The sequence below is a fragment of the Aspergillus pseudodeflectus genome (assembly GCF_044049435.1).
Source record: "Aspergillus pseudodeflectus strain CBS 756.74 chromosome Unknown BJX68scaffold_34, whole genome shotgun sequence".
Classification (NCBI taxonomy): Eukaryota; Fungi; Ascomycota; class Eurotiomycetes; order Eurotiales; family Aspergillaceae; genus Aspergillus; species Aspergillus pseudodeflectus.
The window spans coordinates 27,012-49,110 of NW_027263810.1; the positions used below are offsets into that span (position 1 = coordinate 27,012).

At 54.5% G+C, this 22,099-nt stretch overlaps 14 protein-coding genes across 14 annotated transcripts; 9 read left to right on the forward strand and 5 right to left on the reverse strand.

The window, feature by feature from the left end:
• Positions 1–1,335: 1,335 nt before the first annotated feature.
• On the reverse strand, positions 1,336–3,128 carry BJX68DRAFT_241271 (membrane insertase OXA1). Its single transcript, XM_071040807.1, has 3 exons — positions 3,015–3,128; positions 2,201–2,965; positions 1,336–2,136 (listed from the first exon to the last, which is right to left on the reverse strand). The coding sequence occupies exons 1-3, from the start codon at positions 3,087–3,089 to the stop codon at positions 1,462–1,464; spliced, it is 1,515 nt and encodes a 504-aa protein (XP_070896886.1). The 5' UTR covers positions 3,090–3,128; the 3' UTR covers positions 1,336–1,461.
• Positions 3,129–3,226: 98 nt separating this feature from the next.
• Positions 3,227–4,299, reverse strand: BJX68DRAFT_241272 (TOM13-domain-containing protein). The gene is made up of 2 exons (XM_071040808.1): positions 3,699–4,299; positions 3,227–3,641 (listed from the first exon to the last, which is right to left on the reverse strand). The coding sequence occupies exons 1-2, from the start codon at positions 3,981–3,983 to the stop codon at positions 3,588–3,590; spliced, it is 339 nt and encodes a 112-aa protein (XP_070896887.1). The 5' UTR covers positions 3,984–4,299; the 3' UTR covers positions 3,227–3,587.
• Positions 4,300–4,323: 24 nt separating this feature from the next.
• BJX68DRAFT_241274 (protein phosphatase regulator SHP1) lies at positions 4,324–6,034 on the forward strand. The gene is made up of 3 exons (XM_071040809.1): positions 4,324–4,734; positions 4,780–5,102; positions 5,150–6,034. The coding sequence occupies exons 1-3, from the start codon at positions 4,666–4,668 to the stop codon at positions 5,871–5,873; spliced, it is 1,116 nt and encodes a 371-aa protein (XP_070896888.1). The 5' UTR covers positions 4,324–4,665; the 3' UTR covers positions 5,874–6,034.
• A 3-nt stretch (positions 6,035–6,037) lies between these two features.
• On the forward strand, positions 6,038–7,510 carry BJX68DRAFT_241276 (Mrp/NBP35 family ATP-binding protein). Its single transcript, XM_071040810.1, has 2 exons — positions 6,038–6,192; positions 6,369–7,510. The coding sequence occupies exons 1-2, from the start codon at positions 6,160–6,162 to the stop codon at positions 7,398–7,400; spliced, it is 1,065 nt and encodes a 354-aa protein (XP_070896889.1). The 5' UTR covers positions 6,038–6,159; the 3' UTR covers positions 7,401–7,510.
• On the reverse strand, positions 7,511–9,239 carry BJX68DRAFT_241278 (uncharacterized protein). Its single transcript, XM_071040811.1, has one exon. The coding sequence runs from the start codon at positions 8,836–8,838 to the stop codon at positions 7,651–7,653; it is 1,188 nt and encodes a 395-aa protein (XP_070896890.1). The 5' UTR covers positions 8,839–9,239; the 3' UTR covers positions 7,511–7,650.
• Position 9,240: 1 nt separating this feature from the next.
• On the forward strand, positions 9,241–10,449 carry BJX68DRAFT_241279 (COG2 family protein; the record flags this gene model as incomplete). Its single annotated transcript, XM_071040812.1, has 2 exons — positions 9,241–9,474; positions 9,580–10,449. The coding sequence occupies exons 1-2, from the start codon at positions 9,448–9,450 to the stop codon at positions 10,444–10,446; spliced, it is 894 nt and encodes a 297-aa protein (XP_070896891.1). The 5' UTR covers positions 9,241–9,447.
• Positions 10,450–11,688, reverse strand: BJX68DRAFT_241281 (mitochondrial 54S ribosomal protein uL1m). The gene is made up of 3 exons (XM_071040813.1): positions 11,318–11,688; positions 10,701–11,265; positions 10,450–10,652 (listed from the first exon to the last, which is right to left on the reverse strand). The coding sequence occupies exons 1-3, from the start codon at positions 11,581–11,583 to the stop codon at positions 10,560–10,562; spliced, it is 924 nt and encodes a 307-aa protein (XP_070896892.1). The 5' UTR covers positions 11,584–11,688; the 3' UTR covers positions 10,450–10,559.
• A 72-nt stretch (positions 11,689–11,760) lies between these two features.
• Positions 11,761–14,059, forward strand: BJX68DRAFT_241282 (glutamate--tRNA ligase GUS1). The gene is made up of 2 exons (XM_071040814.1): positions 11,761–12,057; positions 12,104–14,059. The coding sequence occupies exons 1-2, from the start codon at positions 11,794–11,796 to the stop codon at positions 13,979–13,981; spliced, it is 2,142 nt and encodes a 713-aa protein (XP_070896893.1). The 5' UTR covers positions 11,761–11,793; the 3' UTR covers positions 13,982–14,059.
• Positions 14,060–14,406: 347 nt separating this feature from the next.
• On the forward strand, positions 14,407–15,860 carry BJX68DRAFT_268828 (PHP domain protein; the record flags this gene model as incomplete). The annotated part of the gene is made up of 2 exons (XM_071046192.1): positions 14,407–15,363; positions 15,423–15,860. The coding sequence occupies 2 exons, from the start codon at positions 14,407–14,409 to the stop codon at positions 15,858–15,860; spliced, it is 1,395 nt and encodes a 464-aa protein (XP_070896894.1).
• A 234-nt stretch (positions 15,861–16,094) lies between these two features.
• Positions 16,095–16,820, reverse strand: BJX68DRAFT_128316 (uncharacterized protein). The gene is made up of 2 exons (XM_071036243.1): positions 16,733–16,820; positions 16,095–16,658 (listed from the first exon to the last, which is right to left on the reverse strand). The coding sequence occupies exons 1-2, from the start codon at positions 16,736–16,738 to the stop codon at positions 16,293–16,295; spliced, it is 372 nt and encodes a 123-aa protein (XP_070896895.1). The 5' UTR covers positions 16,739–16,820; the 3' UTR covers positions 16,095–16,292.
• Positions 16,821–17,033: 213 nt separating this feature from the next.
• On the forward strand, positions 17,034–18,805 carry BJX68DRAFT_241287 (uncharacterized protein). Its single transcript, XM_071040815.1, has 2 exons — positions 17,034–17,510; positions 17,566–18,805. The coding sequence occupies exons 1-2, from the start codon at positions 17,315–17,317 to the stop codon at positions 18,774–18,776; spliced, it is 1,407 nt and encodes a 468-aa protein (XP_070896896.1). The 5' UTR covers positions 17,034–17,314; the 3' UTR covers positions 18,777–18,805.
• Positions 18,806–18,836: 31 nt separating this feature from the next.
• On the forward strand, positions 18,837–19,340 carry BJX68DRAFT_241288 (uncharacterized protein). The gene has a single exon (XM_071040816.1). The coding sequence runs from the start codon at positions 18,905–18,907 to the stop codon at positions 19,304–19,306; it is 402 nt and encodes a 133-aa protein (XP_070896897.1). The 5' UTR covers positions 18,837–18,904; the 3' UTR covers positions 19,307–19,340.
• A 566-nt stretch (positions 19,341–19,906) lies between these two features.
• BJX68DRAFT_128342 (uncharacterized protein) lies at positions 19,907–20,694 on the forward strand. The gene is made up of 2 exons (XM_071036244.1): positions 19,907–20,131; positions 20,182–20,694. The coding sequence occupies exons 1-2, from the start codon at positions 19,966–19,968 to the stop codon at positions 20,628–20,630; spliced, it is 615 nt and encodes a 204-aa protein (XP_070896898.1). The 5' UTR covers positions 19,907–19,965; the 3' UTR covers positions 20,631–20,694.
• Positions 20,695–20,817: 123 nt separating this feature from the next.
• BJX68DRAFT_268832 (uncharacterized protein) lies at positions 20,818–21,645 on the forward strand (the record flags this gene model as incomplete). Its single annotated transcript, XM_071046193.1, has 1 exon — positions 20,818–21,645. One exon carries the CDS (start codon positions 20,818–20,820, stop codon positions 21,643–21,645), a length of 828 nt encoding a protein of 275 aa, XP_070896899.1.
• Between the last annotated feature and the right edge of the window lie 454 nt (positions 21,646–22,099).

The following is a 22,099-nucleotide window of genomic DNA, read 5'->3' on the forward strand; positions in this document are numbered from 1 at the left end:
AGCAAAAAAAAAAAAAAAAAAAAAAAAAAGCGGTTCTTAATACACTTTTTTGTTATTTCCAGCATACCTATCTTAGGCCCCGGCCTCTCCATACGTATCAAACAATAATTGTATATATACCGTAAGCGCACAAGTAGCCCACACTGAAGGGCCGGACTAGGTAGGTCGTGTACTCATAGATTTGGACCGTCCTTTCAAGTACCATCATCCGTCAACTAATGAATTGGGCGGCCGTACTCAAGGGTTCCTGGATAGTACATTCTAGGCGCACTGAACAAGCAGGGATTACCAGGCTATATTATCATTCATGTTGGATACCACTAATCCAAACGCCTATCCAGAGCCATTTGCAATTTCAAACCAAGGTTATTATACGTGCTTCCTAGCATCCACGTCAGGCTCGAATCCGACCCTCGCCCAACACTCAGCCGTGGGACAATAAGTCACCGCACAAACCCAACCCGCACCCTCGACCCTTCAGGCACACCAAGTCCTCGCGTGAAAGGATGCGCCACGTCCTCCATATCCGCCAGATCCTCTACCTCGATCTCGACCATGAGTATCCTTTGCCGGCGGCGGCGCGTCACGTTGTCCAGATAGATCAGGCCCAGACGAAGGAATTCGGCGGAAAGAAGCGCTGCTAGGAGGATGAATAGGAGGGCGACGAGCTTCATTTCTAGTGGATGGAGACGGGGTTCTCGATTTCAAGGGGAGTTGGAGATTCAAGCGTTAATACTTTGGTGTGTTGGTTGGTGATGTTTGGTGTTCTATCGGGTGGATGTGTTGCCGTTGGATTCGGTCAGGGTGCGCTGTTGAGGATCTGTTGCGTGCAATGTTAGCAGGATGGAACTATTTGTGGAATTTAGGGCTCTACCGATGAGAACGATAGGAGCATGTATGCAAGGTGAGTGTATGTGTTCCCCTTTGCCTGGTTCGTCTGTGGAAGCAGTGAAGGTAGCGTGGTGCTGGAGATGGGTGAGGAGGGAAGAGTAACACGGCCCATCCAGTTCACAAGAAACTGCCAATGTTTCTAGGTTGAGTGGAGTGAATGTGTGCATCTATACTCAACTTGAGTCCCCGAGCTAGTGGTTAAACGGAAAACTGACGGGCACTCGTCTGTCTACAGCCGTACCTCATCTTTGGGGATGAAAGCTGATATGGTGCTCTCGCCATAGGAAAGGTGAAGTAGGTCGGGGAATATGCTGCGTTGAGATAGAGATTACCCGTCTGTTGTGTTCCTGGTTGATTGTTGCGAGGTGCTGCTGTCTTTTTATTAAAAACGAGTGCATATCATAGCACCGTTATGTTGGAACAGATCTAACAGAATGAACAATCTGACGAGGTGAATGTTGTTCCGGATTACTCGATAGTCAAAAATGTACGAAGAGATTATCTCTAATAAAACAAAATAGAATCAACTCCTATGATACAATGCCCAAGATGCAGGTGTAGAACCGTAAATCACGCCTTCGTCTTGGTCTTGGAGCGCTGCCACGCCGTGCGAGCCTGCTCCCGCTGCCTCTCCATAGCCTGCAGATGCGCCTCCCTGCGCGCATGGTTCAGCTCCTCCCGCTTCCACTCGTCCTCCTCCCTCCGGCGCTTCTCGTAGTCCTCCGCGAGCTTGCGGTCCTTTTCGCTGAGCCGATCCGGCGGGGCGACTGTGCCGTCGGCGTTCTTCTTGGGTCCCCGGCCGGTCATCTCGTTGACCTTGTCCGTCGTCTCGCGAACGAGCTTGTCCTTGCTCTCCTTGGCGGACAGGAGGGCGCGGTCAATGACGCTCATCTGCGCCTTCTGGGCCTGCTTGTCTGCCTCCACGGCGCGTCTCTGGTGTTCGGCTTGCAGGCCTTCGGCAGCTTCTACGAGCGTGCGGAGGTGTCGGCTCTGCTCTGTTTCAGGAGTTCCGGGAGGCTTTGTGATATACTTGCTGGGGAGGGCCATACCGATGGCTTGGCGGACGGCCACGTTGTTGAATGCGAGGGATTGCGCATAACCAATGCCAGCAGTGACGGCGAAGTATAATTGCAGAGCAGCGGGCAAGGTTGCAGTGAATAGCAAAGCCAGGCCAGGCATAACGTATCGCATCGCTTGTTGAAGCCCTGCCATATTCGCGTCAACATTTCCAAACTCGCCTCCTTTCTACAAAGCGCACAAGTTAGCAAAGGGTATCCCAAGCAACAAGGAAAGAAAAAAAAAAACGTACTTTAATGGTTAGATATTGAAGGGTAGCCGCCACTACAGGTAGAATGAAAAACGGGTCATGTGCTGTGAGATCGGTAATCCACGCGAACTGCTCCATTGCTAATCCGGGAACAGGCAGGGACGCCATATTGCGGATAAGACGGAACATTCCGTAGCCGAAGAAGACCTGGACAAACAATGGCATGAACATGGCGCTAGTTTGGATACCATGTTCCTTGTTGATCTTTGCCAATTCCGCCCGAAGCCTGACCCCCTCGGCCTGCTTGCCCTCTTGTAAGTTGCGTACCATTTCCGCTCTGATAGGTCCAGTAATGTGTCTGATGTTGCCGGTTTTTGTGCCTTGGTCTATGGCGCGGTAGAAAAGCGGTAGCATCGCAAAACGGACCAGGACACCAGTCGCGATGATACTTCCTATCCAAGGTAGCCCGCCCCAGATGTGAAGATGCTCGACAACGAATTGCATGACTGACGTCGGACCCCAGCCGAAATCGAGTCCCAGATCCTTCAAGTACCCAATTCTTTCCGGGATAGAGCTGATGTCGAAGTCGACGTCGAACTGGTCCGCCCCGGGAACATTGGATCCGGAGTTCGCGGCGGCTGAAGCGTCGGGGACGGCACCGCTAGCCGTTGCGGAAGAGGTCGAATTGAATCGGATAGTGGCAGCGCCAGAGATGGAGGGCATCGACGTCCTCCATGTCGCTGTTCCGCTGAGAGTCTTGCCGGACCGCACGGGGAGTCTGGAAATCTGCGGGCGAAATGAGGACATCTGCCAAAGTCAGCGCGATAAATTAGGCTTCCAGAGGGAAATGACAGACCGATCGGCTTGGCTGTGCAAAAGCAGCAAATTGCTGCCGGGCAATGCGCCCTGTTAAGCCATGTCTCCCCAGCATTGTGACTGACGGCGACGGAGCGACGGAGATGGGCAGATCAAAACCAGCGGCGCCTGATTAATGGAGCACTTTTTTGTGCCAAGATCGCGATATTGCCGGGCGGTCGGCGGACCAGCATCGGCAATGAAATGGATTCAACGGCCATTTGGAGAACAGAATAACTACCACTGGTATTACTTGTATTACTTCGAAACCTTGTATTCCCTGATCAGTGATGTCGACCTAGTATAGTAGTTTAGATTCTCGCCAAACGCCGTCAAGCCACCGTAAGTACTGGATGCTTCCTGCTTCGGTCTATGTATGTACATGTAAACATCACTCCAGGTGCATCCCATGAGAAGCAGAATAAGAAACAAAAAGATTTTGGTAGAGAGTTCATGCAAATGCCCAGTTTTGGATGTCTATCACTGCCCCGAGTCCCAGCCCACGACCACCGCACGGTCTCACCACAGCTCACCCCCGATCCCCTGTGTCACAAAAACCTCGCAAAGCCCGCCTCTATAAACCCAGGCCTGCAGCTACTGGACGAGATCGCCGATACGTGGGGAAGATCTAGGCACGTCGTTAGCCAATGCGCCTCATGTATAAGAGCAGATTCCGGCCTCATACCTTTGTCCCTGACCATCCAAGCCGGAACGCGGCCTCGTGTGCAAATAGCTCACCAAAACCCAGCATCAGGCCATTCACGAAAGGGAGGACTAGGTTGATCACTGCGCCGCGGAGGATGCTCCAGACTGTCGTCGTGGGCTTGTACAGGATGAGCGGTGAATCGGAAGAGGTCGATGAGGCGATGTCAGGGTTTGCTGAGTAGATTTCTGAGTCGGAGGGAATCGTCAAGCCAGATTCGTATAGGTCCGCGGTCGAGTGCGAAACTGAAGTCCCGTTTGAAGCCATGATATGATACTGTGGGGAAAGGAGGAGCACTGCGGAGAGCGGTCGGTGATGCGATTTGGAGCTGAACTGCCTTGTAGCTGAGATAATCTCAAGAGTCAACAGCTAAAGCGGTTCGTAAGAGAGCTGTTACGCGGTGGATAGGTAAGTTATGCTGGACGGTGTCTGGACAAGCTCATGATCAGATGGAGCGCTGATGATCTCCGTGTGAAGATAGGTTATGTAAGCAGGCTATTGTGGACAACATTCAGATGCCTGAGGCAGACTAGCGCGTCGATGCCAGCTTTTAGCGCGTCGAACCCAACTACTTTCTGCAGATAGCTAGGAATCCAGCGCCCGTTGACGAAGGTGCTGAGTAGTGAGTCTGGAAAATTAGCTGCAGGGTATATATGACTCACTTTGGTATAAGTCAATTAAACAGACGCACTACATCTGAACCAACACCGGGTTGAGGTTGTACTGGAGTTCAGTTGGTTCCTGAGGCAGCTCGGACTATGGTTATTCCGCATGACCAACCAGGCAGCAGTGACGTACTGTTGCTTTTGCTTAGTCGAGGCCAGAATTCTGAAGCAATCAGCTCCCCTCACTCTCCCCTCATCTGCTCAGCCTCATCTTCCCGAATTCCCGCTCTCCCATTTGAACCGGAAGCTTGCTTGCTTGACTCAACTCAGCTTCAAACAGCACCATGAACCCCGCCGACCGCGATGAGGTCGTCTCACAGTTCTGCGCCATGACCAGGGCGCGTCCTGACGATGTTGGTGTCTCCCCCCCGACGAGAGGCGTAGCTAACACAAACTAGGCACAAGAGTATCTGGCTACCAACGGATGGGATCTCGAGGCCGCAGTGACAGAATTCTTCGCGGAGCAGGACGAGAACGCACATGACGGCGGGGCCGACGCTGCAGGAGAGTCTTCTTCATCCACCCCCCGAGAGTCCTCCACGTCGCGCAGGCAGCCTCCAAAGAAGTTCGCCACGCTTGGTGATCTTGCATCCGGTGCGGGTGACAGCTCTGACGACGACGACGAGGAGAACCAAGATTTCTTCGCGGGTGGTGAGAAATCCGGGCTGGCGGTGCAAAACCCCGACGACCTGAAGAAGAAGATCATTGAGAAAGCGAAAAGGTCAGCTTTTTGGTCTCCGGTTGTCGATATAAGCTGACCAGTGCTAGATCTCAACACCCGCCGTCCGATGACCCCGAGCCCCGACGAAACTACTTCACCGGTTCCGCCCGCACATTAGGTGGTGATGACACTCCTAGCAGAGTGATCGAGGCCCCAAGCGCCCCCGCCCAACCACAAATCCCCCAACGCGTACGAAGAACACTACACTTCTGGGCTGATGGGTTTTCTGTGGATGATGGTGATCTTTACCGATCCGACGACCCTCAGAACGCCGACATTCTCAACAGCATCAGACAGGGCCGCGCCCCGCTCTCTATCATGAATGCACAACATGGTCAGGATGTAGATGTCGAGATCAAACAGCACGATGAAAAGTACGTCAGGCCAAAGCCCAAATACAAGCCGTTCGCAGGTCAAGGTCAGCGACTTGGTAGCCCTACCCCCGGCATCAGGGACCCCGCTCCGAGTGCGCCTACTCCCGCCGCCCAGACCAGCAACGAACCCCCGAAACCCGATGTGGATGAATCACAGCCCCTGGTTACTCTACAAATCCGACTTGGTGATGGAACCCGCCTAACTTCCCGCTTCAACACCACGCATACGATCGGCGATGTCTATGGTTTCGTATCTGCCGCCAGCCCTCAGAGCCAGACTCGTCCTTGGGTCCTCCTGACGACATTCCCTAGCAAGGAGCTCACCGACAAGTCGGCTGTTCTGGGTGATCTGCCCGAGTTTAAACGCGGGGGTGTTGTAGTACAAAAATGGCAATAGACTACATCTAGAGCTTGGCTCCCGATTGTCCTGTTGGACATGACGCTAAATGATTGATGAATAGCTACCAATAGTGGCCTAAATAAAATGAACTAATATTCATCACTATCTTCCTTCTAAGTAGGCACAATGAGAATTAGTCAAACAAATTTCTTAATCAGTCGCAAAAATCAAACATCTCCGATTGATAAGCAGCTCCGCGGAATGACGCAGAAACCGCTGGCGGCGAGATCGGCTTCCCCAACTTTTCCCTCGACACTCCTCATCTACAATATACGACCTCAAAATGCCTCTAGAAGGAGTAAAAAACATAATCCTCGTACGTTCACATCTCCCGCTTCACCAACAGCACACCAAACCCCATACAGAAGAAAAATCCCACAACCCCTCCTCTTTTCCTCTTATCGATAACATCGCTCGCCCCAGAGGACCCCTCACCACAACCCCCAAACGACCCAAATAACCAAGCCATTGAACTAACAACGAAACCATCAGGTCCTCTCCGGCAAAGGCGGCGTCGGAAAATCCTCCGTAACGCTGCAGCTCGCCCTCGCCCTCACATTGCAGGGCAAATCCGTCGGAATCCTCGACATTGACCTCACAGGCCCGTCGATCCCACGGCTCGTCGGCCTCGAGGGCGCGAAAATCACGCAGTCGGCGAATGGATGGGTTCCGGTTCCGGTTCATGATGCGGGGGCTTTACCTCCACCTGCACTCAAGAAAGAGGTAGATGGACATGGGCAAAGGGATGGTGATAATGAGAATGCGAGTGGCGAACCTACAACCACACCAACAACGCAGTCGACGACAGATTCAGGATCACCAAGTGACCTAGGCAGCCTCCGCTGCATGTCACTCGGCTTCCTCCTCCGCGACCGCGGCGACGCCGTCATCTGGCGCGGGCCCAAGAAAACAGCCATGATCCGCCAGTTCCTGACAGACGTCTACTGGGGCGCGACGGACGTGCTCCTTGTTGATACGCCTCCCGGAACAAGCGATGAGCATATTGCGCTTGCGGAGGAATTGCTCAAGATATCTACGACGGATCCTACAGCAGGAAACACAGCGGGGTCGTTGCCCCGCCTCGCCGGCGCCGTCTTGGTGACAACCCCACAGGCAATCGCGACGTCGGACGTGCGCAAGGAAGTGAATTTCTGCGTCAAGACGAATATCCCCACCCTCGGAGTTATTGAGAATATGTCGGGTTATACGTGTCCGTGCTGCGGGGAGGTGAGTAATCTGTTTTCGAGCGGGGGTGGAGAGGTCATGGCGCGGGAGATGGGCGTTCGGTTTCTTGGGCGGGTTCCTGTTGATGTGCAGTTTGGGGCGCTTGTTGAGAGAGGGAAGGTTGAGGGGGAGGATGGGAGTGATGAAGAGGATGGCGAGGTAGAGGGGGATGGTGCTGGGGAGGATAAGATGGAAGTTGAGGTTGATGAGCGGCCGTTGGTGGAGAGGTATCGGGAGTGTTGGTCGTATGGGCGGTTTGAAGAGTTTGCTCAAACGTTGGTTGCGGAGATTGATCGGTGATACTTCTCTTGGTGTGTTGTGTGGTGCTTACGAGGTAAAGGGCAAAAGCTTGGGTTTGGTTATGTATAGCATGGCATTTACGGAGATACCTTGGTTAGACAATATATATAGATTCATTATGTTCATTAAATCGGGCAGTCTGTACTTCGTGAAGGGTAGTGGGCGTATGGCGCTAGGTATATGGCCAAGTCAAATCGTATATACGTGAATCAGCTGATTCATGTGCTGGGTAGAGAGGTGGTATAGTGTGTCATATAGCTTGCTCAGCTTGCCGCTCAAGCATAGCTCGCAGGCGCATTTCCGCCGTTTGGTGCTCAACGTCGGCGCCGTCGCTCCACGCAGCTTGTTTCAGCCAGCGAAAGAGCGACTGCATTTCGGAGGGTTTAGTAGGGTCCGACCAACGATTGGATGCGCTCGGACTCTGAGGCGGTTCGGGTAGGTCTTGGTTCAACAGGTGATCATTCGCCTGGGCGTCGAGGAGTATCTCCGAAACGAGCGCTGGAGTTAGGATGGTTTGCACGCGGTCGTCGATATTTATTTCAGCCGATGTTGCCAGCAACGCTCGGCCGCCTGCTTTGGGCTTGGAGGCAAACTCCCGAGTGGTAGGCAGAGAATCTATAGCGGGCTCATCGGGGGCTAGATGACCTGATGGAGCCCCAGCGTTGATAGTCGGAGACGGACCGGGAATGGGAGGGAGGAGAGTGTCGAAGAACGTATAGTTTGAGAACGGACTGGGCTCTCGTCCGTCTGCGTTGTCATCATCGTAGATGACTATATTGTCGCCAGAGTATCCTTCATGGTCCGAGCTGGCTTCTTCAACGGGCAAAAGCCCACCAGGCGGAGCACGAATTTCGCCTAGAGGAGCAATGTGGCTGCCATATTCGTTGGCCAGACTGAGCTTGCTTCGACCGCAGATTTCCCCGATCGAGTCGAGCGTGCTGCGGATATTGGGCTCAATGGCGCGGAGGATGCCGTCTATGCTGAACTCCTCGTCAGCTGGGAGCTGGGGCTCCCGCCGCTGTGAGTGAGAGGTCGAGGTTGAGGTACCAGGGAAAATGAAGGACCGCCGCGTAGGCATATTGGAGGGACCGGAATTCTCATCAGGACCCCCAGAATACGACCTGACTAGAACAGGCTGCGATGCTAAGCTCGACGACCTGCCGCTGCTGCCAGAAATATTGGCTGCTTGGCGCGCCTTCCAGGACAAGGGTTTGGGATTGCCGTTCAGGTGGCGTAGCGCGGTGGTGCGATAAGCTCGGGTAGACTCATCCAGACAGGGATTCAGCTGCTGGGCAGAGGAGCTAGCAGCAGCCTCGGGGATGGGGGAGAAGGAGGAGAAAGACGAGGACGAGGGGAGCTGCGACCACCTTGAAGAGGAGGAGGGTGGTCGCAATGCATCGAGGTGGGAGGACAGCCTGTCGGACGGTGTCTGATCCATTTTCGGCGACAAGACAGCCAGTCACTCTCAGGATGCGGCGGAGGTTGCGTCTGTAGCTCCAGGCGAGAGCGTATTCCAGCTCCTCAGTGACGCAGGGAGAGACACGGATGGGAACACGACAACAACCACCACCGGCGCCAGAACCCCGCTTCTCGCCTAACAGGATGGCAGACCGACAGTCAGGCCGCAGACACGTACACGGGCGTTGTAGCGGTGCTCCAGCGCATTGCAGGAGGAGCACAGGCACTGCATGGGTTCGGGCGGCGTAGGACAGGCTGGCATGCAGCGGATAAGCATAATCCGGTGTGTCGATGGCAGCTGATTGATGGCCACGGGAGGATGCAGATGAGACAACTCATCAACATCAGGCCAGCGCCCAGGTTGGGTCTGGAGGATGACTGCGTCGACATTGACTAGTGCTTGTGCTTGTCCCGTTAGCGCGGAGAACAGCAGACCCGCCTCGATTCAGCGGTGGACGCGGTTCTCCATCAACTCCGCAATTGCCCCAGCATCCCGAGCCAACTCTGTCAAGGATAACTCTGGAAAACAAACTCAACCTTCACATGCAGAGTTCCCATTCTCTTGCCACCTGTTCGCACATCTGGCACAATGACCGCCAAAATAAACCGATTTCGCGTATGCAAGCCCACACCTCCCCTCCCCTCACTGCCTCCCCCTCTCCCCGATTGGACTGCGCCAAACATCAGACTGACCTCGATCTGAATCCTTCCGTCATTACAGTTTGGCGATTCCGATGAGTCCTCTTCCGAGTTCGACGATGATACGTCCGGCCTCCCGTTCCCCGAACCTCTCTCGCGCGCTTCATTCCTCTCCCCGGACTTCGACCCCGCGACTTACCTCTCTTCATTGACCAATCGGCACCAGAGCCTCGAAGACCTGCGACAGGAACTGCGGGAACTCGATCAATTGCTCAGCAGAGAACTGCTAGATCTGGTCAATGAGAACTATCAGGATTTTCTATCCCTGGGGAGCGCGCTGCAGGGTGGGGAGGAAAAGGTTGAGCAGGTCCGCGTTGGGCTGCTTGCGTTTCAGAGGGATGTCCAGTCGATTCGGGATAAGGTTGAGACGAGACAGAAAGAGGTTGAGGGTTTACTGAATGAGAAAAAGCGGCTTAGAGCGAATGCGAATATCGCGCGCGCCTTGCTGGATTTTGCGGATCGGGTCGAGGAGCTGGAGAAGCGGTTGATGATTGGTGAAGATAATACAGGCGAAAAGGGTGCAGACCAATCTGAATCAGAGTCAGACCTGCTGGAGACTGACGACGAGGGAGAGACTGATGATGATGGTCAAGCTGGCGAAAGTACAACTCTCGTCTCTCTCAAGCGGCTGGAACATCATTTACAGAAATACATATACCTGACACGGCTGTCATCCCGGATTGGAGACGACCATCCGTTTCTACTCGCACAGCAGCAGCGCATGTCCAAGATTCGCTCCGCGTTGCTTCTGGATCTGAAGAAGGCCCTGGAACAAGCGAAACACGCGGGAGAGCGACGGGATACCAAGACGCTGGCCGTTTTGCGTCTCTACAAGCTCATGGGAGAAGACACAAGCGCGGTCTCTGCTTTGAAGAACCTGACAATATAGACAGACTTTGTTGCTTTATCGCATAGCGTCGGCGTTGAGAGTATATTTCTAATCAAACCATTATTGTACAATCCTTCCTAAAAAAACATGCTTTATACATCAATCGAAATAATCTACGCACCGCACAGGGCGGCAGACTCGGGTGAACTAGCAGACTTGAACTCTCCAGTCAAGCTGAATCCAGGGCCGTGGGTCGAGCTCAGCACCTTGAACTAGTTAGCAACGTCCAGCAGTATCATGTTTGCAGAACTCACAATTTCGTAAATCTCCTTTGTAAACTTGTCCGTGATGGCGGAAGCGTCCTTCTTCACCTGATCGATGGTGGCTCGGAGGTTGTCCCGCAGCTGCTCCGGAGTAAAGGCTAATTGCCCGATAGCAAGTCGAATAACCGCATCACGCTCCCTGTATACCGTACCGCCACGGAGATCCTCGACACGCGCAGCCACATCTTCAACAATCGTACCCATCTTCACGTTCGGCATCAGGCCTCTAGGACCAAGGATCCTTCCCAGCCCAGCCTTGTTCATCGCGTCCACACTGTCCGGGTGACACAGGCATCGGTCGAACTCGATGCGGCCGCTCTTGACAACATCAAAGACCTCCTGCTCTCCAACCAGAACCGCTCCAGCTGCGAGGGCCTCCTTGGCAATTCGTGAGCCGGGCGGGCAGATAACGCAAATCCGGGACTCGGTCTGCACGGAATGGGGGAATCGGATCATGTTGCGGATGACTGGGCCGTCTCGCTTGGACTTCAATCGGATGTGGACTTCGTACTTGGCGTTCGCGGGCTCCCGGCCAACCTCGAATGCACGGATGTATCTGTCATTGGCAATTAGATAAATCACAGGTCAGTGGTCCCATTGAGTGTTACCTCATAGCGTCGCAGAGCGCGAACTGCTCCATCTGGGACAAGTCCACCTGCGCATAGTCTCTCGGGCCCTTCTTCTTCTTATCAGCAGCGGCTTTTCCCTTGTCCTTGCCCTTCTTGCCGCCCTTTGGCGGAGCTGAGGCCTTTCCTCGGACCTGCTGATAGCTGGAGAAAAGAGGAGCCGCTATTGACCCTTGACGGAGCGGAGAGCGGCATATTGACAGCATGGTCCTGGCCCCTGAGGGCATGAGCGAATTGAATGAGGCCATGGTCTGTCCCGGGCGCGAGTGTGGTTGTCCTTTGCACTGGGCCCGACCGTAAATATTGTCTCCTCCGAAGCTTTGCGCTGGCCGGAGATGAGCGGAGAAACGTGCTTCCGGCCGAATCTTTTTTTTTGTCACCGCCTTATAAAAAGCCCCTCCAAAGATCATCCCACCCGCCTCAATTCTTGCTGGACTTTGTCTGGGGGTTGTACAAAGATGTCTCAATTCTCGCTCACTTTGGCTACCAAGGCCAACCAGGCTGCCCTGTTGCCTGTCCTTCTCGTCGCGACTTCTGTCAACGAAGCCCGACCCACTCCGATCATCGCCGTCAAGTACGAGGATGCCGCAACCCTCCAGCAGGGCGACAAGGCCATTGTCGAGTTTATCGGTGCCAGTGGCTCCCCCGTCTATGGTGCGCAGAATGCCCTCCAGGAGCTGCGCACCACTTTCCCCTTTTTGAACAGCAAGGAGGAGAAACTCGTAAGCACATCATACCACTAACAACGAGAGATACTGACATGCCTAGGAAAACGACTGGCTCTCCGAACTCGACGCCTTCACCTCTCTCGATTTCAAGGCCATTGACCCCAAGCTCCAACAGCTCAACAACCACCTTATCCTCCGCTCCTTCGTCGTCGGATATGCCCTCTCCACCGCCGACATTGCTCTCTGGGGTGCTCTCCGAGGAAACCGCGTTGCTATCGGTGCTATCCGCAAGGGTGCGTTGGTCAACTTGACCCGCTGGTTCACCTTTTTGGAGGAGCTCTGCCCGTGGGCAATCGCTGCTCTTGAGGCCTTGAACGCTTCCGCCAAGGAGAAGAAGACGGCCAAGGCCAAGGAGGGCGCCAGCTATGACATTGCTCTTCTCAACACCGACAAAGGCGTGGTCACTCGATTCCCTCCTGAGCCTTCAGGATACCTTCACATCGGTCACGCCAAGGCTGCTCTTCTCAACGACTACTTTGCCCACGAAAAGTACAAGGGAACCCTGCTTGTCCGCTTCGACGACACCAACCCCTCAAACGAGAAGCAAGAGTTCCAAGATGCTATCATGGAGGATCTCGCTCTGATGGGTATCAAGCCTGATAAGACGAGCTTCACCAGTGACTACTTTGACGAGCTCTACGAGTACGGTCTCAAGATCATCAGGGAGGGAAATGCCTACGCGGATGACACCGACAAGGAGACCATGCAGTCTCAACGCATGAACGGAGAAGCCAGCAAGCGCCGCGACGCTTCGGTCGAGGAGAACCTGGCTCGCTTTGAGGAGATGAAGAAGGGTACCGAGGAGGGTGTCCGCTGGTGCATCCGTGCCAAGATGTCGGTCGACAACCCCAACAAGGCCATGCGCGACCCTGTCATCTACCGCTGCAACCCCGCCCCTCACCACCGTACCGGTGAAAAGTGGAAGATCTACCCCACCTATGACTTCTGCTGCCCCATCGTCGACGCTATGGAAGGCGTCACCCACGCCCTCAGAACCATCGAGTACCGTGACCGCAACCCCCAGTACCAGTGGTTCCTGGACACGCTCAAGCTCCGCCACGTTCAGATCTGGGACTTTGCCCGCATGAACTTTATCCGCACCCTCCTCTCCAAGAGAAAGCTCACCAAGCTTGTCGACCAGGGCGTTGTCTGGGGCTGGGACGATCCTCGTTTCCCCACCATCCGTGGTATTCGTCGCCGCGGAATGACCATTCCCGCTCTGCGCGAGTTCATCCTCAAGCAGGGACCCAGCAAGAACATTGTCAACCTCGACTGGACCCTCTTCTGGGCCACCAACAAGAAGTACATTGACCCCGTCGCTCCTCGCCACACTGCCGTCCTCAAGACCGGCCTCGTCAAGGCTACCATCAAGGGCGGCCCCGCCGAGCCCTACACCCTCGAGAGGCCCAAGCACAACAAGAACCCCGACGTCGGCACCAAGAAGGTCACCTTCAGCAGCTCCGTCCTCTTCGACCAGGAAGACGCAAAGAGCTTTAAGCAGGACGAGGAAATCACCCTGATGGCCTGGGGCAACGCCTTTGTCCGCAAGATCGTGACCGACGCCTCTGGCGCCGTGACCGAGCTCGAGCTTGACCTGAACGAGCAGGGCGACTTCAAGAAGACCGAGAAGAAGGTCACCTGGTTGTCCGCGGACCAGGACCTCGTTGACGTCGAGCTCGTCGACTTTGACTACCTCCTCAACAAGGACTCTCTGCAGGAGGACGACCGCCTCGAGGACGTCCTCAACCCCAAGACCGAGTTCCGTGAGGCTGCTGTGGCCGACAGCAACGTTGCTTACCTCAAGGAAGGTGATATCATCCAGTTCGAGCGCAAGGGCTACTACCGTCTTGACTCGCCTTCTGCGCCGGGCAAGCCTGCTGTTCTGTTCAATATTCCCTCTGGTAAGACCGGTAAATAGATTTAGAACTTTATGAGACATGTCTGCATGAGGCGATTTAGTGAATACATATGATGCATGATTTAGACAGTTCTCGCGTATATCAGCCCGAGACCACAATTCTTGTTCCACGGGTTATCCATGGAACTGTGGCCCGAAAGACTGGGAAATGATCTCCGCTGTCACTTTCCTATCCTCACCAAGAATGCCAATCCAGACAGAATACGAGCCACGTGGGTACCAAACGAGCGGCCCTTCGCTGGTGTTAGATACTATACTTTCCTGACGTTGCAACGGCTCATCTCCGACTCCAAACCACGTTCTCAAACGACTGCATGAGATTATGCAAGGAACAACAGTCCAACCACCATGCTACATATAAATACCATACAGAGAGTGAGAACCTTGGAGACTCCCAATCGCACACTCTCGTACTCTCCGCAACAATGCTGCTCTCCACGGTCTGCATTCTGGCACTCCTCGCCCCCCTCATCTCAGCCCAAAACACGACCCTCAAAAAAACCCTAACGGGCCACATCGACCCCTCCCAAGTCTTCACCTTCGTCTACGCCCCCTTCGAGGTCCCGCCCAGCACAACCTCCATCACCGTCCTCCAAACCTACTCCCACAAAAACAATGGCAACGCCCTCGACCTCGGCCTCTTCGACCAGCGTGGCCTCTCCCTCTCCGCATCCCGCGGCTGGAGCGGCGGATTCCGCAACAACTTTACCATAACCCCCTCATGGGCTACACCGGGATACAACCCGGGTCCAATCGAGCCGGGGATCTGGAATGTCGTTCTCGGCCCGTATACCTCTGTCCCCGAGGGGATTGATTGGACACTAGACATCGAGATGGGGTTTGATTCTGTTCATGAGTATTTCGCGCTGGAGCCCGCGAGCGTGGATCTCGATCCGGTGTGTAATGGTCTCTGCACGGAGGACGAACAGGGAAGAGGCCACTGGCTCCGCGGGGATTTCCACATCCATACGATCTACTCTGACGGGCGATACACTCCCGAAGAACAGATTGCGATTGCCGTGCGGCAGGGTCTAGACTTTATTTTCTTCTCCGATCACAATACGGACTCGAGCAATAATGTCATGGGGACTTTCCAGGCCCAAGCCCCGGACTTGCTCATCGGCCGTGGAATCGAGGTTACGACTCGCGCGGGACACTGGCAGGCACTGGGCCTCGACCCCGGCCAGCTCGTCGAATGGCGGTACCAGGATCCTGAGAACTACACCGCTGCAGCCAACGACGTCCACCGACGCGGCGGCCTCGTCTCGATCAACCACCCGTTCGCCGCGTGCTCGGCGTGCAACTGGGTGCTTGATACCTGGTCCGCCAACGACGCAATCGAGGTCTGGAATGCAGAGTGGGATGGCACGGATGCTGCCGCTGTAGCCAAGTGGCAGGAGCTTCTTGTTGGGGGCCGATACACGACTGCGATCGGCGGGAGCGACTCGCATTCCCCGCCTGCGTGAATGGGGTCCCGACGACTGTTGTGCGGAGTCGCGGGAGGTCGCAGGTGGCGATTGTTGAGGGGGTCAAGGCCGGGAGAGCGTATATTGTCAGGGGCCCTGGGATGGAGATTGAGTTTCGTGTTCGCCTTCCTTCGCAGTCTGGGCTGCGGACTGTTGAGACTGGGGATAAAGTCAAGGCTTCGGCTGTAGGTGCGACTGCGGTTGTCCAGGCAAAGGGGTTCGAGGGGCGAACGAAGATTTGTTTTGTGACCGAGCGCGGGTACGTCTATAATGCGACGCTGAGAGGTGATGGAGATGGGGAGGTCAAAAGGCTTGTGCCTGGGGGTTCTCGGTTCCTGCGTGTGGAGGTGAGGAATGCCACGGGGGATGGGGATGAGATGCTAGGGTTGACGAATCCAGTTTGGTTCCTGTAGGATTACTGCGGAATAGACTGCTTGCGTGCTGGTGAGGAGTGTTGTATGCTGCTTACTCTTGCTTCCCCTATGGAACCTCATGCTCTGCATCTCATCTCCACTGGCATATGGTGCTGGCCATAGTAGGGCTCCAGTAGGCATGGAGAATATAAGGACCAATTGAAGTTGAGTAAATCCCTGCGCATATAGCAGTTTCGTACTCTATACGCAACAAGCGGCCTGGTAGGAACTAGGAGAGTCATTGTGTAGATTTATACGACGGTCTGCCATATCTTCTGCCAGCGGTATCGGCCTGGTTCTCGAGAGAGCAGTCTCACACTACCCAGAATGAGAAAAGCAGCGAGTGACCCTTTGATATTTTGCAACCTACACGGGCACTTCCAATCATCATCATTCATCACATATGTACCGCCACAATCAATTGGAATCCCATCAACCCACGGGCGTCGAATTCGTTGCCTTCACACCCCCCTCCCCCTCCGCCTCTCCCTCCCTTTCATCTTCGCCCGCCATCAACGGCGCCAGCTCTTTCCTCGGATTCCACAAACTCTCCTCATCCAGCACATCCCGCCCATCAACCCCAACAAACTTCTCCTTGACCTTCTCGCGCAGCTGCGGCGGGTAAATCTGCAGCACGATCTGGATCTCGGCGGGGCTCAGCCGCCGATAGTCGACGACCTTGCGGTCTCCGTCAAAGGAGCGCAGCACGCCGTCTGTGGCGAGGTGCGTGAAGCCCCGGCCGGCCGGGTCGTGCTTTAGGGAGGACATGATGTCTTTTGCCTCGGGGGTGGCACAAGGCTAGAAGACGGGGATTAATTAGGTGGGTGGGTTTGGTTGGGGAGATGGAGGGGGAAGAGGGGGGTGTACCGTACCGGCATTTTGGTGAGGATAGCAGTTCCGGAATTTCTGATATAAGGTCTGGTCTAGTCTTCTCTTGGATTGTGATTGTTTTCTTACATGGAGAGCATGTTGGATTTATATACCATGGATGTACGCATGGCGATCTTTGCGTCAAGCTGCAGGTGAGATTGGGGGCTGTTTGCCCGCTGACCCAATCACAGAACTCGACATACATATACTTACTAAAAAGTCACGAGATGATAGCATCTCATTGCTTGGCTGCCTCATCTCACATGGAACTGCGCCTCAGTTGGAGTCTGCCAGTTGGAGACCTCCCTCTCGAGTCTGAGTCATGCATCTGCAGAAATTTCCTGGGAATTGATTGGCCAATCAGGAGCCGTCTATAATATTCACAAATTAAGCATACAATGACGAGAACTCGTGGAGAGCACTATACACTCAGCTCTATGATTGGTTTGGCGGTTTTTCAGCTTCGCGGGTGACTCAGTCGCAATCGCAATCGCATTAGTCATTTGGGATAAATACGAGTAGATAAAGACGGCCTGGTCGCTGATGATATTCAAACTTTCCTCGACAGCTTCTTGGTCGACAAGATGAGTATCAACTCCGCGTTACGAACAGACTGCGGGCACATGGTCAAGGTGGACATCCACCTCAGGAACTCGCCGTTTCAGGGCTCCGCGCAGACGTACGTCCAGTCCTTTGCGACGGGCGAGACGATCGAGGGGATAGTCTCGATCCTCCCGCAGGATGATCTCGCCTTTGATAAGCTGCACATATCATTCACCGGTGCGTACCCTCCTCCCCATCTCAGCGGAACCCCCAAGCTAACAAGATCACGCAGGCGAACAGAGCACCTCGATCCCCAGCTCGACCCCCTCCAAAGCAACCCACCAATTCCTGCACCTCATCCAGCCTTTACCAGAATCATCCCTTCCCAATCCCAAGATCTTTGCCCGCCGCACAAAATACGACATCCCCTTCTCCTTCCCCGTAACAGACTACCTTCCCGCAACCGCCTGCCCGCACTCCTCACACCCGCTCGTCAAAGCAGCCCACCTGCACCCACCCCCAAGCCTCGGCGACGCCACCATCGCCGGCTTCGGCGGGCGTCTTCGCGACGACCTTGCGCCGGAGGATGGGTGCAAGATCGTCTACACGATCATCGCGAGGCTCGAGAGACCCAACCCCACGAGTGGGATCCAGGAGACGATCATGGAGAGGAGGGTCAAGGTACGGATCAAGCCGCATGTTGGCGAGACGCCGTTGCCGGATCTGGATTTGGGGAGTGCGCTGGAGGGCGAATACAGCCTCTTCCAGGATGGGGTCGTGAGGAATTCGTCGACGAAGAAGGGTGGTGGGCGCCTGGCGGTTACCCTCGAGAAGCCAAAGTGCTTCTGGCATCCGTTGGGCGATACCGTGCGGCTCATCAGCAAGGCTGTCCGGCTGACGCTGGTGTATACGCCTTCGGCATCCTCGGCTGGAGGTCCTGCCCAGGCGGGTAGCAGTCCTGCGACTACGCCTGCACTCCCGGAAATCAAATCGCTCCGCGCGCAGATCACAGCGACGACGCTGTACACGACGCAGATCAACGCCCCGCTCCACCCGCCACAGAAACGACGGGATTTCTTCGGCCGCCCGATCAACTACCGCGACGCCGAGATCCCACTCTCCCTCCCTTCCCTCCCTCAACTGCGCTGGACGCGCGTGCAAGGAAACCAAGACCACGGACAAAATTCAAGCCCCAACCCAGGTTCGGAGCACGGACCCAACTCTCCATCTCCACCACCAGTCCCACAGCCAGCAACAGAGACTGGCGTAGTATCATACGTCGCAACCGTCCTTGTCCCCGTAACATTGACAAAGGACAAATCCTTCGTGCCGACCTTCCATTCGTGCCTGATCTCGCGGATCTACAGCCTGAGCTTCCAGCTTGATGTCAAGGGTGCATCGACGAGTTTCAAGCTCAGGGTGCCGATGACGATTGTGGCGGAGAGGGATCCGGCCGCGTTGCCTTCGTATAATGCCAGTTTGGGGGTTATTGAGACAGATTGAGGAAGGGGGTGAGTGTGTGACTGGAGAGGGGGTGGAATGGAGGGGGAGTGGAGGGGATAAGAGGACATGGGCTATGGAGGGAGAAGATGGATGGATGTGGATGAGGGTGCAGATGCGTTTATGAAGTTATGAAGTCGATGTTTCGAGCGTTGCTTATTGTGTATCTTAGCCTTGTCACGCCTGCTTGTCTGTCTGCGTTGGAAATCCTCGAGTCCGACTTTGCTTTATTCAATAATTTTGCTCGCCGAGTACGTTGTCACCATCCCCATGATTATACAAGTCACTACTTTTCCAAAGCCCTAAGTGTGTCATGTTTCGACCACAAGGCCCGAGAGCTCTTGTCCCAGAGATGCGGGCCAATCGGACATACCCTTGGCGATTTAGCTCAGCTCAGCCTTGAAAGAAATAAGCGTTATATATGTGTGATTCAGTACGTCTTCGCCCTGTGGGGAGACTTGGTCGGTTGCTCAAAGCCAGAGAAGAGTACGACGATGCCAGAAGCGATTTGTACGCTCGCTAATGCAAGCTGAGCCCTGCCGAGAATGATTGCAAAGTAGTAGGTCAATTCTGCGAGAACAGGATTGTTAGTTCAAGATCTACTTTCTGTTTCGATACTTGGCAAGTGTCACGTTCACAGTTTTTGTGGTTGTTAGGGTTATATCGAGGATACCGTCATGGGGGACGGATGAACCTCGTTGGCAGACGATTTTCTATACCTCTATTTCGTAGTTATAAATAAGCTTGATATGCGGCAGATCGTCCCTTGCTTTTTTTGATGGAAACCGAGGTACACTTTCATCCGTGGGGGGAAATGACGACTGGAAGTAAGGACATGTATGTGCCGAGCTCACCAATAGTCTTCCTGTATAGTCCAACACTCGGACACACTCCGTATGGCATATATTATAAGGAATATCTCCCTAGTCGAATCGTCTTGGCGTCCACCTGCAGATTCACAGGGGCACGGGGAGCCCTACCTACCAGTGAGAAGGAGGATTCGGCGGGCGGGGTTGCCCTCTTGAGAGGGGCTGCCCCGCAAATCATCCTATGTCAACGACCAGCCGACGGATCAAGGGGCGACGTCTCGCCTTTTGAAGTGCGCACGGGTATATAAGCCGTGCCCCGCCCTTCAAAGGCCCTCGCCTTTTCACAACTGCTTCAATTGCTCTTCGTTCCTGTCACCGCAGTCATGTCCACTCCAGTCACCGAAGTCGTCGTCCTCACCCTCAAGCCCGACGTAGATGTTGACGGGCCAGCTGAGGGTCTCTTCAATATCATCGCAAGACAAGAGGGCTTCCGTCGTCTGAAATGGGGTCGCTGGGAGGAAGACCCGACCAAGGTCCAGCTGATGATCAGTGCGCACCCTTATCATAAATCGTGGCTCGACTGCTGCTAATATGTCTAGATTGGGACGACATTAGCTGCCATATTGCCTTCACACAGTCAGGCGCCGACTATCAAGAGCTCTTCGCCGGACTCACCCCCCTCATCGCCGCCCCCCCTGAGATCTTCCATCTCCAGATCGACCAGGAAACTATCAACAACGTCCTCGACGACCCCATCGTCGAGCTCGCGACATTCTTCAACGTGGGTGAAGGATTTGAAGAGGCCGTTGCCAACACGCTTGCGGTCGGCACCAGGTCTGAAGGATGTCTGGGGTTCGCTCGCGGCCCGGTAGTCGAGGAGCTTGCGTATGGTGACGGCGCAAAGGGAAAGGCGCACTATGCAGCCATCTCGTGGACTTCGCTTGAGGCACGGACGGCGACGACACAGCGCGAGGATGTTAGGGAGAGCGGACAGTTGCTGATGGGCAAGATTGGCGGGTATGAGGTCCATCATGTAAAGTTTCAGTAGACAGTTCCGCGCCTCTCGCTTAGGGAGTAGAGTTTGTCGGTCCGGACTGAGTCAGTACAGGCAAAGAAATTTCTTCAAGAAGGTTTCTTCGAGAGGCAACTGCACGTTTCTTTCAAGTTGGTAGTTCCTTCCTTACCAACCCGCTGCTGAAGTTGCAAACCCTCCTCCTCAGTTAAACATCGAAAGAATGGCCGAACCCCACAAAGCCCTCCTTATCCCGGAGGTGCTCACCTGCATCCTCCTAGAGGTCGACAACAACACCCTCGTCAAAGCCCAACGAGTCTGTCGCCAGTGGAGAGACCTCATCCAAGCCTCACCCGACCTGGAGGTGAAGCTCTTCTTCAAACCGGCCCTCGCATGTCCCTTTGCCGACGGGACGCCCTCGCTGAATCCCATCTTTACTTCGAGCTGGTCATCAATCATCAGCCCCTGGGCACAATCAATGAGGTCTCGGAAAGATTCGAGCTGGAAAAGAATGCTCGTGTTCCAGCCGTACCTGCAAACGATGCTCATCTTCGAAGACGAAAGCGACTTGTCCGATTCTCCCCCGACACCCTTTCGAGCGACAGTACTCCGATTCGAGCCCGAGGTCATCAAACATAGGGATCAGTTGCGTGTCTCTCAGATTCATTGCCGTGAGCTCTGGCACTGTGTACTATCTCTGCCGATCGCCACACGCATCAAAGACAGCAGAGATGGCAAGGAGGTCACTCATGTTTCATGGAAGAACATCTTGGTCGTTAGCGACAGCTTCCCTGCCGACATCACGTTTCTAAAACGCATGTTCTTTAACCGGGCGAACCGTCCGTGCGCGGATTTCTACGATCTTGTCTTCATTCGCAAGCCTTGGGAAATGCTGCCGCATACAAACTTGGTACGAGGAAGACACGGACGGTGGAGCGAGAAGGTGCTATCGCCTCTTGAGAAATGGCTTCAGTCGGTGGAACCCTGGGTGCGTGTGGAGAAACAGTGGTGCCTGTCGCGTCCCGAGTACAAGGAATTGTCTAGGATATAAGCCCATACTTCTCGGGTGATTTGGGCTGATGTAACGAGAATATGATACCAGATGCAACAGACTAGGAAATCTTTTAGAAATGTCATTTCCCTTGCTTCGTTCTACACTACACACAATGCCCTCTCGTCGTGCCTTGATTGTTGCTTCCATTCACACCTCGGACACGACTCTGTTGAGTATAGCCAGGAGGTGAATACCCAGCTATCATCGGAAGAATGTCTTTCCCTGGGCGTTTCCTACAGCCTACAATTTATCTGAGCTACATGTCCTTCACCCTACCTTGTGAAGGTTCCCCATCTCTGAATGTGAACTGGCTAGGCTACGGGGTGTATAAAGGACCCCCTCGCGCCCGTTCCCTCCTCGACTCTTTCTCTTCCTCTCATATATGTCCTCCAAGAAACAGTCTAAAATGGTCTAATCACATCCAATCTCACCCGCCCCGATCCCGAAAATA

Excerpts from the sequence above, each read along its gene's own strand:
- BJX68DRAFT_241281 (XM_071040813.1), bottom strand. The coding sequence starts at position 11,583 with ATGGCCTCATTCAATTCGCTCATGCCCTCAGGGGCCAGGACCATGCTG. Across the intron at positions 11,266-11,317 it reads GCGCTCTGCGACGCTATGAG|ATACATCCGTGCATTCGAGG; the intron begins GTAACACTCAAT and ends TGCCAATGACAG. Across the intron at positions 10,653-10,700 it reads CAAAGGAGATTTACGAAATT|GTGCTGAGCTCGACCCACGG; the intron begins GTGAGTTCTGCA and ends AACTAGTTCAAG.
- BJX68DRAFT_241287 (XM_071040815.1), top strand. The coding sequence starts at position 17,315 with ATGAGTATCAACTCCGCGTTACGAACAGACTGCGGGCACATGGTCAAG. Across the intron at positions 17,511-17,565 it reads GCTGCACATATCATTCACCG|GCGAACAGAGCACCTCGATC; the intron begins GTGCGTACCCTC and ends AAGATCACGCAG.
- BJX68DRAFT_241272 (XM_071040808.1), bottom strand. The coding sequence starts at position 3,983 with ATGGCTTCAAACGGGACTTCAGTTTCGCACTCGACCGCGGACCTATAC. Across the intron at positions 3,642-3,698 it reads TTGGATGGTCAGGGACAAAG|ATCTTCCCCACGTATCGGCG; the intron begins GTATGAGGCCGG and ends CGACGTGCCTAG.
- BJX68DRAFT_241274 (XM_071040809.1), top strand. The coding sequence starts at position 4,666 with ATGAACCCCGCCGACCGCGATGAGGTCGTCTCACAGTTCTGCGCCATG. Across the intron at positions 4,735-4,779 it reads CCAGGGCGCGTCCTGACGAT|GCACAAGAGTATCTGGCTAC; the intron begins GTTGGTGTCTCC and ends AACACAAACTAG. Across the intron at positions 5,103-5,149 it reads ATCATTGAGAAAGCGAAAAG|ATCTCAACACCCGCCGTCCG; the intron begins GTCAGCTTTTTG and ends GACCAGTGCTAG.
- BJX68DRAFT_128342 (XM_071036244.1), top strand. The coding sequence starts at position 19,966 with ATGTCCACTCCAGTCACCGAAGTCGTCGTCCTCACCCTCAAGCCCGAC. Across the intron at positions 20,132-20,181 it reads CAAGGTCCAGCTGATGATCA|ATTGGGACGACATTAGCTGC; the intron begins GTGCGCACCCTT and ends TAATATGTCTAG.
- BJX68DRAFT_241282 (XM_071040814.1), top strand. The coding sequence starts at position 11,794 with ATGTCTCAATTCTCGCTCACTTTGGCTACCAAGGCCAACCAGGCTGCC. Across the intron at positions 12,058-12,103 it reads ACAGCAAGGAGGAGAAACTC|GAAAACGACTGGCTCTCCGA; the intron begins GTAAGCACATCA and ends TGACATGCCTAG.
- BJX68DRAFT_241276 (XM_071040810.1), top strand. The coding sequence starts at position 6,160 with ATGCCTCTAGAAGGAGTAAAAAACATAATCCTC. Across the intron at positions 6,193-6,368 it reads GAGTAAAAAACATAATCCTC|GTCCTCTCCGGCAAAGGCGG; the intron begins GTACGTTCACAT and ends CGAAACCATCAG.
- BJX68DRAFT_241288 (XM_071040816.1), top strand. The coding sequence starts at position 18,905 with ATGAAGTCGATGTTTCGAGCGTTGCTTATTGTGTATCTTAGCCTTGTC.
- BJX68DRAFT_241271 (XM_071040807.1), bottom strand. The coding sequence starts at position 3,089 with ATGCTGGGGAGACATGGCTTAACAGGGCGCATTGCCCGGCAGCAATTT. Across the intron at positions 2,966-3,014 it reads TTGCACAGCCAAGCCGATCG|ATGTCCTCATTTCGCCCGCA; the intron begins GTCTGTCATTTC and ends TGACTTTGGCAG. Across the intron at positions 2,137-2,200 it reads TTCAATATCTAACCATTAAA|AAAGGAGGCGAGTTTGGAAA; the intron begins GTACGTTTTTTT and ends TGCGCTTTGTAG.
- BJX68DRAFT_241278 (XM_071040811.1), bottom strand. The coding sequence starts at position 8,838 with ATGGATCAGACACCGTCCGACAGGCTGTCCTCCCACCTCGATGCATTG.